The following is a 10,414-nucleotide window of genomic DNA, read 5'->3' on the forward strand; positions in this document are numbered from 1 at the left end:
CGCATTTCCTGTGATGCTTCCTGTTTTTGTTCACTGATCTCAGTTGGGCCCTGCAGACCTTGTTGGAATACAAGCAATTGAATAATAATAACAATAGAATAATGAACAATACTACCACGGGCTCTCTGAAATTACATTGCAATTGGATGGGAATTGAATTCAGCTGTTTCCATTCCACATCACTAAACCAGTACAGAGTTAAACAGATTCAGGAATTGGATAGGAGTTTATTCATTGCTCTCCTCAGGGCGTCCTTCACCTCCGTGTTCCTCAGGCTGTAGATGAGGGGGTTCAACATGGGGATCACCAGCGTGTAAAACACTGAGGCCACTTTACCTGTGTCCGTGGAATAGCTGGAGGTAGGATGTAAATACACGAACAAGAGGGTGCCATAAAACAGGACCACCACAGTCAAGTGGAAAGAGCAGGTAGAGAAGGTTTTGCACCGGCCCTCGGCAGAGCGGATCTTCAGGATGGTGGAGATGATATAGACATAGGAGAGGAGGACAGTTACAAGGCTGCTCACTATAATGCAGCACACTAAAGTAAACATCACAATCTCATTGATGCGGGTGTCAGAACAGGAGAGCGCCAGCAGTGGGGGAATGTCACAGAAGAAATGATTGATGATGTTGGAGCTGCAGAATGACAGATGAAACATAAGACACATGCATATCATTGAATCCACAAACCCCACAGCGTACACCCCAGCCACAATCCGTTTACAACGCTGCCTGGACATGGTGACCGTATAGAGCAGCGGGTTACAGATGGCCACATAACGGTCATACGCCATCACAGCCAGCAAGAGGCTCTCAACATCTGTAAAAACAGAGAGAACCATTTGCACAGCGCAGGCAGTGTAAGAAATGCTTTTCCTTTCGGCTAAGAAATTCAGCAGCATCTTAGGGGAAATTATTGAGGAAAAGCAGAGGTCACAGAAAGACAAATTACTGAGGAAAAAGTACATGGGGGTGTGGAGTCGGGGGTCAATCATGATTAACAAGATCATCCCCCCATTCCCCACCAGAGTGATATAATAAATCACTAGGAACACCCCAAACAGGGGAACCTGCAGCTCTGGACGATCTGTCAATCCTGAGAGAATGAACTCAGTCACCTCCGAGTGATTTCCCTTTTCCATCTCCTCTGAACAGAGATCAGGCAGCTACAGAGCTGTGGGCAGGTGGATGGTGCAGAAAACCTGTCCCTTCTCTGTAATGAAGTACGTGAAGATAAATGGAGATCAGTTTCTTAATGGACATCAGTACCCGCTCAGGGAAGGGCTTAGTCCACAGAGACAGATGTTCACAGCTCGTCATTCCAGGTGTTTGATAAGATGAACACACTGTGCAAATACAATGACACACAGGTTAATCATGCCCCCCACACAAAGACTCCTGTTCACTAATCCGAACAGTAAACAGTGACTTGTGACTCTGCTATGAGACAATCAGTTTGAAGAGATTATTTCTGAGCTAAAGAAAAGGTGAGAGTAGAGGAGTGTCAATCTTTCCACCCTCTTTGGGCAAGGTGAGCTCTGTGGCTTGGCATGTCGGGTTGGGGTAAAGTTGCTTAATGTGCTAATTAAGCTTTTTGGCATTTACTTTAGCCTGTATGAAACCCAGAGATACACTGGAAAGCACTGGCTTCAGTGACTATGTAATTGCCTATTCTTTCCAACCAAGGAGGTCGCTCCTTTAGGTGAAGGGGTAGGAGTTGGGACTGAGACTTTTAGTGCTTGAGGTCTTGAATTCAATACCTGCTGATCCCCATGGTGTCCATGTGTGTGTGACTGTAATTCAGGACAATCGCACGTACCTGCTGAGAAAAGAGAGAGAGAGATGGTGGCATTTCCCCATCAATAGAAACTGCCAATTTGGAGCATGCAGGAAATTATATACTGAGATGTGTGATCTATGGGACATGATTCCAGAATCAACTGGGAATACCTGAGCTCAGAGAGACACAGCACCTAATTAATAGGTTCAGTGAACTAAAGTCACCTTGGTGTAATTGGTGCCTTGGGGGTTAATTTGACCAACGCTTTCTTACTGTGTTATTAAATGATGCAATTTCTACCAGAGTTACAGAGTATGAGGTTGGGGTACATTTCATCCCACTGTTGTCAGTGCAAGCCAGGTACTGCATAGAGCTGATCCACAAAGGGTTTTTTTTGTTTGTTTGTTTTTTGTGGAGACCAAAATCTTTTTGCTAAAAACTTAATATTTCAACTGGAAATACCACGCGGGTGCCTCAGATACGACACACCACCAAGAGGAGCTCAGGAGCAGACCACAGCATGCTACGGACTTCTACCGTTCACATAACTATCCCTCTTGCATGCATATTATTAATAAACTTTGTTTTACTGTTTTATCTAATCCAGTGTGTTTAAATAGAAGTGTCTGAGAAACTAAGTTGCATGCATATTAATGCTTCTAAAGAAATAATGGACAATGTAACTTGTATTATCCAGGAGAGGACTGGCAAGCACAGAACGTACATTTTGGGAGGGAAATCCAAGACTGGGGTGTGTGTTAGGGTCCCCCTGCAGAATAACCAAGGGTGGTGAGAGCCTGAGTGTAACCCAACTATTCCTGGCCAGGCTGCAGTTACACACACATGCTCAGGGTGTGATTTGCCTACTAGACAGTTGTTTGTGAATGGCCCAGGTGGAAGCAACTTCAGGAAGGCTTTGCAAGGTTGCAGGCAGGTGTGACACAGGTGCTGATTAGTCTGGATTGGACCCTGGTATGTCACAGCCACCGACCTAGAAACTATCCCAGTAACACCAAAGGTGTGGTGCTGAGTGACAGTAGTGTTTGATTGACATGAAAGGGGGAGGTCACCACACGGATGGGCCCATGCACTGATCCATGGCTGCAGATGAACAAGGACATGGATGTCATCACCTCCCCATCTCCATGGGAGGCCCAGTGATGACACTTCTCTTTCTCACTATGTTAGCAGAAATTATCCCCCAGGGGTGTGCAGGCTTGGCTGGTATTATCAGTGCTCCGGGGCATGTCGGTGCCCCCTTCTCCTAAGTGGTGCCAACCTGTGAGGCATTGCAGGGTTGATTGTATTAGGAGGAAAAATTGAAGATCCAAGTCAGCTCTATTCTTTGGTATAATCCTTGGTGGATGGGTGTTAAAGAATGTACACAAAGTCCCGATTCCCTGAACATCAGTAGAAACAACCAGCAGCCAGCAATCTCTGTATTCAGAAACTCCCAAGTCTGACACTCCAGGTCTGTGCCCAGGAAACACTATGCCCCTACTTCCTCTAGGAGTCATGCTCACAAATCCTCCTTCCGGCTTCTCTGCCTCCTGTGACCCGGAGGTGCCTCGGGCAGTCCTCACTGAAAATGCCAATGTCGTGGCAGGCTGAAAAAAGGAGGATATTCCCCAAACTGATGGTTAACACTGAAGATCTCTGGAGATGCTGCTACAAAGTATCGCCGAGCATGCTAGCTCCCTCTTGATTCTTTTCTTAATTTTATTTATTTCCTATAACTTATAGTCCATGAAACAGAGTGTGACATTGCACCCCATAATGCTTATAGAAATATGCTCATGGCTTTAAATATGACATAACTGGAATATGATTTATGTTAGATAGGCCATGTAACATATCTTTGCAAAGGTTATTATCTACTGCAGGGGTCGTCAACCTTTCAGAAGTGCTGTGCCGAGTCGTCATTTATTCACTCTGATTTAAGGTTCTGCATGCCAGTAATACATTTTAACATTTTTAGAAGTTCTTTTTCTATAAGTCTGTAATATATATGTACAGTATATAAGGTTTTTAAAAAGTTTAAGAAGCTTCATTTAAAATTAAATTAAAATGCATAAGAGCCCCTTGACTGGTGGCCAGGAACCGGGCAGTATGAGTGCCACTGAAAATCAGCTCAGGTGCCGCCTTTGGCACACGTGCCATAGGTTGCCAACCCCTGATCTACTAGATACGTTCATCCTATTTGTATGCATGTATAATTTTTTTACTCCAAGTTATGAATATTGGCTGTCTACTTGTTTGAATTTAAGTAGCCTAAGTGAAGCAGATGGTCAGCTTCTTGAGAAAAAACTTTTCTCAGTAACCGCCCAGTCAAGAAACACTTAAGCTAACAATGAACTTAGAGAGACGCCAAACCACATCTGAGCTTTCCTGGGAATGTGGCGTTGGCCTGTAAGGAACTGATTCATGCATGGACATGTGGCATGCCCATGTGACTCCAAACCTCCATCTTGGAGCTGGATTCTGCAGAGGAGATGGGAAGGGGTTTCCACCCACAAGAGAGAGACTATATAAGGCCCTGGGGAAACCCCTCCATTTTGTCTTCAGCTGTCACAAAAGATAGCCCCTCCACCCCAAGGAGATGCCTGAAAGAAACTGGAACAAAGGAAAGTAATTACAGGTGTGTGAGTGATTGATGGATCCAGATTAGGATTAAGTCTAGTCTGGGAAATAGTCTTACTGGAACATCTCTGAGGGTGAGATTTACCTGCATTTAGTTTTACTGTATTAGGCTTAGACTTGCGTGTTCTATTTTATTTTGTTTGGTAATTTACTTTGTTCTGTCTGTTATTACTTGGAACTGCTTAAATCCTACTTTCTGTATTTAATAAAATCACTTTTACTTATTAATTAACCCAGAGTATGTTTTAATACCTGGGAGGAGAGCAAACAGCTGTGCATCTCTCTCTATCAGTGTTACAGAGGGCGAACAATTTATGAGTTTACCCTGTATAAGCTTTATACAGGGCAAAACAGATTTAACTGGGGTTTGGACCCCATTGGGAACTGGGTGTCTGAGTGCTGGAGACAGGAGCCCTTCTTAAGCTGTTTTCAGTTAAGCCTGCAGCTTGTGCGGGACGTGGTTCAGACTGTTAGCTAAGAAGCCCCTGAGCTGAGTGCATTTCAGTTAGAGTGGACTGCAGAGGGGTGTGGCCCAGCACAAGGAAGCAGGAAAATGACTACCTGTGAGGCAGCTGCTAAACTAGAGCTGGCCAGACTGGAAGCAGAAGAGAAAGCAAAGGATCGGGAGTTTCAACTGAAGCTCAAAGAAGCAAGGCAACTGCGGACAGAAGGGCTATGGAAGCAGAGGCCGCCAGGGAGGAAGATTTTCACAAAGGGCTATGAAAGCAGAGGCAGCCATGGATAAATTGGCCCTGGAGTTAAGAGACAGAGAAATACAGGCCCAGATTGAGGTCCTGAAGCATGAACTGGTTGTTATGGAGTGGAAGAGACAAAACTCTCCAGCAGCTGGCCCCACTCCCCAAAAATACACAAATTGGAATGACTAGGTCTGCAGTATGATGAGTGACATTGCCCAATATTTCATCACCTTTGAGAAACTGTGCACCTTCCATGCAATTCCTGACAATCCAAGAATGACCACATTGGTAGCAAAATTGTCTGGAAGAGCTCTGGACATAGTAAATAAGATACCTATTAATGATGCTTGAAACTATGGTAAATTTAAAGAACTGGTTTTGAAACAGTTTCAGATTACACCAGAAACCTACAGGGTTCAATTCAGGAGTCTTAAGAGGGGATCTGGATTGAGTAATGTGGCTTATATAAATGAAATGAGAGATGTGTTAGATAAGTGGGTGAGGGGAAAAGGCATTACAAGGTTGGAAGAAATGTGTGATTTGGTGACTCAGAAACGATTCCTGAATATGTGCCATGATGATGTAAAACAGTATTTGTGGGACAAAAAGGTGGATGCAGTGGATGGATTGGCTGAGTTTGAAAACTCCTTTGAGCCATCACAAGCTGCTGCAGTTAAACATAAACTGCTGGCAGAGGGTACAGGGCTGGGGAAAGCAGAATCACCGTTTTACCCCTGGGAAAAGGAGACTGGGAGTTCACCTCCCCATTCCCCTGCTACTCAACCCAAATCTCCTGTACAAGCAGAGGAGTCCAAGAGGTCCTATCATTGTAAGTCCACTGGGCGCAGAGGAATAAATGTCCCTTGCTGAGTGGGAACAGGCAGTGGGTAACTCATGAAGGATTTGTAAAGGTTGCTTCTACACAACCAAGCAGTGAGCATATGCGTGCTGTTAAAGTGAATGGGAAAGTACTTCTAAGAACGAGGGACACGGGTGCAGAGATTTCTGTGGTCAGGAGGGACCTGACCCATGAGCAGGATTTGTTGCCAGGGAAAATGGCAGAATTAGAACTGGTGGGAGGTTACAAAGTCCTTGCACCTTTAGCTAAGGTACACATGGAAAGTGGTGATTTGCAAGCGGAGCAGACTTTTCCAACAGTGGCACACAATTTTGCACCGTTTCTACTGGGGAATGATTTCTTTGATGTGGCAGAATCTGTCCCAGGGTTGACTTCCAGGAAGATTCAGGTCATCAGGGGACAGGGCCTGCCCTGGGGTGCACAGAAACATGTACCCCAAAGGTGGAAGTTGGGGTTCTGGTACCGCTGTGGTGGGAACAGATGCCAGGGACTCTGTAGCTGGAAGCAAGCCCAACCTGAGGGAAAGAGGGGGATTTTGCTTGCCTGTGAAGGGTCTGTCATAGCTGGTAACTGTGAACCCACAACTGGAGCAAGGTCACCTTCCCTTTTGGGGGACGCAGGAGTGTCTGACTCAGAGGGGAGCCCAGAGAGGCTGCTGAGTGGAAGGGAAAACTAAGGCACACCCGGTGGGGAAATTTTTCACACTCTGTACAAGGCAGTTAGCTTGTACTGACCCTCAGTGTAATTCTTCCATTGACCTAGCTACTGCCTGTCAGAGACATGAATTAACTACATCAAAGGAAAAACCCTTCCATCAATGTGGAAAGCATCTCCACTATGGGGCTGCTGCACACCATAGCTTCTTTTGATAGGTAAATATGTTCAGGAAAGTTGAAATTTCCCCTCTCGGGATAATTTCTTCTTTCCCCTCCCATGAAAGGCTCACTGTCATTTCAATTAAAGGCCAAAATGCTCTGAAACTGACTTGTTTGCCCATGACTTGGTGGTACCTCCTTGTTTTTCCACCCTTCACTTACAATGCACTGAGAAGGAGGGAAGCAGTACCTGCTCAGAACCCAAAAATCTGACTTAGAGTCGAATCTTGCCCTGTTTGCTAACCACACCAACGTTACCCTTAATATCTCTGGAGCTGCTTGCTTGAGTCGCAGAGGTTAAATTTGGCTTTGATGACTTTGAGATTTGCTCTCTGGAGCATCTTTGCTCCCAGGACAACAGGTGTGCACAGCACATGCAATTAATGTTGTTGCCCTGTCTTTCCTTGTGGAAATGGAACACAGAGGGACAGAGAATCATCTAGTCTGGATTGCTGGCTCTCCCGTGAGGTCCTTTTAATATGATACAAAACTGAGGTGAATCTATTCCACTTTATTTGTTGGTCACCTCTCCAAATGTCTCTTTAAGTAATTTCCCAGTGTTGGGACACAAAGGTGTCTAGAAATCTGTGAATTTCTTCTGGACAAATAATTTATTGTCAAAACCAATAGCGTTTGGATTGACCGGAAACTATTCACAAATGCATTATAAATACTCCTAATAGGTTTGTCTCAAAGCAATGTGAGTGTGCGGGGGGAGGATTTAGGTTCTGGTCACAATACGGCCACTGTAGGAGTCGGTCGTGGTCCTTCCCCTTGTAATTTTTAGCCCAATAGTTGGGGTGTTCACGTGTGAGGTGGGAGATCCGGGTTCAGTTCCCCCGTCTCTGCAGTGCTGGGCAAAGCCACGTGTGACACTGCACTCCATATGCTTAATGAAAATATGCTTCTGACTACGACATAACTGGAATATGCTTTATGCTAAGTGCCCCATGTAACATATCATTAGAAAGGTTGTAATCTACTAAGTGAGTTCTTCCTATTTGTTTACATGGATTATTTCCATGTCTGCAGTTAGGAGAATAAGATATAAACGTGTATCACTGATGTAGACATATTAAGTGAAGGCCATTAAGGGTGCTTCAGAATCAATGAACTGTGAATGGCTCTGTTTACCTGCAAGCCTTCCTGTGTTCCTGTGAGTCAACCCAGGAAGAATGTGACTAGATGGATCACAGAACCCCCTTGGGGCTGCCAACTGATGTGCCAAGACTGCTTCTGCCCCTGCTTTACCTGCCAATTTGGGACTCCAGAACCCTGCCTGGTTGTGCCAGACACACTTGCCCGCTACAAACACAGACCCAGGTCTGAGCCACGTCCCACAAACTGCAGGCTTAACTGAAAGCAGCTGAAGAAGTTTTCCTGTCTCTGACACTCAGATGCCCAACTCCTAATGGGATCCAATCAGCAAATAAATCCATTTTACCCTGTATAAAGCTTATTCAGGGTAAACTATTGAATTGGTCGCCTTCTATAACACTTATAGACAGATTTACACAGCTGTTCGCCCCCCACCCCTCCAGGTATTAATACATACTCTGGGTTAAATAATAAGTAAAAAGTGATTTTATTAAATACAGAAAGTAGGATTTAGGTGGTTCCAAGGAGTAACAGAGAGAACAAAGTGAATTACCAAGCAAAATAAAATAGGACACGGAAATCTATGTCTAATACAGAAAGAAAACTGAATACAGATAAAACCTCCTCCTCAGAGGAGTTCCAATAAGCTTCCTTTTACAGATTAGTCTCCTTCTAATCTGGGTCCAGCAGTCACTCACACCTCCTGTGGTTACTGTCATTTGTTCCAGTTTCTTTAAGGTATCCTTAGGGGTGGAGCCAGCTGAAGACAAAATGGAGGGCTCTCCCAGGGGTTTAAATCGACTTTCTCTTGTAGCTGGACACCCCTCCCTCCCCCTGCATAGAATCCCAGCTCCAAGATGGAGTTCTGGAGTCACATGGGCAAGGCACATGTCCATACATGACTGAGTTCCTCACCAGCCAAGTTTATTGTTGGCTTAAGTGGTTCTTGGCTGGGCACCTAGTGAGAATAGTTTTTTCCCAGGAAGCTAACCAACTGCTTCACTGAGGGTATTTAAAATTAAGCAAGTACGTTGCCAATATTCATAACTCTGAATACAAAAATTATACATGCATACAAATAGGAGGAATGTATTTAGCAGATCATAACCTTTGCAGCGATATGTTACATGCCATATGTAGCATAAAACATATTCCAGTCATGTCATATCTACATTCATAAGTATATTTCCATAAAGAATTATGGGGTGCAATGTCACACTCGGGTCTTACAGTGACATGTGACCATGTCACCTGATACTGAAATCCATCTTGAAACGGGTACTTTTCTAGAGGGGGTTGGAATTCCAAACAAAGGGATGTTCTATATGAAGTGGGGAAGGCAAATTATGAGTGTCTTCAGCTGGTTTAAGAGACGACCGCCCCACCCCAGATAGATACCTGCAAGCACCTGGAAACAAAGGGACTGTAGCCCCAGGGGTCGGGGAAAACAGGCTGGACCTAGGTCAGAAAAGGCATCTGCCCTGAGAAGGATTTTACCTGAAATAACAACTGGAGTGAGAAGTTAACATTTGTAACTGATTTCTAAGTGTATAAAGCTTAGCCTTGCGTGTTTTGCTTTATTTTGCTTTGTGACTTACTTTGTTCTGTCTGTTACTATTTAAAAACAGTCAAATCCTACTTCTTATACTTAATAAAATCATTTTTGTTTATTTATAAACAGTGTAAGTAATTGTTACTGGAGGGCAAACAGCTGTGCATCTCTCTCTCTTGCAGTGCTATAGAGGGTGAACATTTATCAGTTCACCCTGTATAAGCTTTATAGAGAGTGAAATGGATTTATTTGGGGTTTAGATCCCATTGGGAGTTGGGTGTCTGCGTGATGGAGACGTGTATCCTCCTGAGCTGGTCTCAGTCTAGATCTCCAGTTTTGGGGATGCGGCCCAGACCCTGGGTCTGTGTTGCAGCAGGCTAGCGTGTCTGACTCAACAAGACAGGATTCAGAGGATTAAGCTGGCAGGGAAAATAGGAGCAGAGGAAATTTAAGAACATCAGGTGACAGTGCCAGTGGGGTCTCTGAGACCGAACCCGTTACACTATGCACTTGGGTTTCCTGCATTTCCAGAAAGCATCCCAGCCCCTGAGGGATGTGCTATTCCAGTCTGAGTTGCTCTCAGTCTCTCCTTTCAAACTTAGATAGATACATACATAATCATTGGAACAGAGACATGAAGTTGAGTATCTCACCCTCTAAGTGGAAGCCCCTATCACCCAGCCTATAGAATAATTCTCCTTTTCTGCCCATGTGATTCTTCCTCTGTTTTGACCACTGATCTGAGTTGGGGCCTGCAGACTTTGTTGGAATACAAACAAATAAATAATAATAAAAATAGAATAATGAACAACACTCCTACGGACTCTGCGAAATTACATTGTAATGGGCTGGGAATTGAATTCACCTGTTCCCACTCCCCATCACTAAACCAGTACAGAGTTAAACAGAT

At 44.5% G+C, this 10,414-nt stretch overlaps 1 protein-coding gene across 1 annotated transcript; it reads right to left on the reverse strand.

Moving 5' to 3' along the window:
• Nucleotides 1–208: 208 nt before the first annotated feature.
• On the reverse strand, nucleotides 209–1,144 carry LOC120403451 (olfactory receptor 5W2-like). Its single transcript, XM_039534520.1, has one exon. The coding sequence runs from the start codon at nucleotides 1,142–1,144 to the stop codon at nucleotides 209–211; it is 936 nt and encodes a 311-aa protein (XP_039390454.1).
• Between the last annotated feature and the right edge of the window lie 9,270 nt (nucleotides 1,145–10,414).

This window comes from Mauremys reevesii, linkage group 4 (assembly GCF_016161935.1).
Source record: "Mauremys reevesii isolate NIE-2019 linkage group 4, ASM1616193v1, whole genome shotgun sequence".
NCBI lineage: Eukaryota > Metazoa > Chordata > Testudines > Geoemydidae > Mauremys > Mauremys reevesii.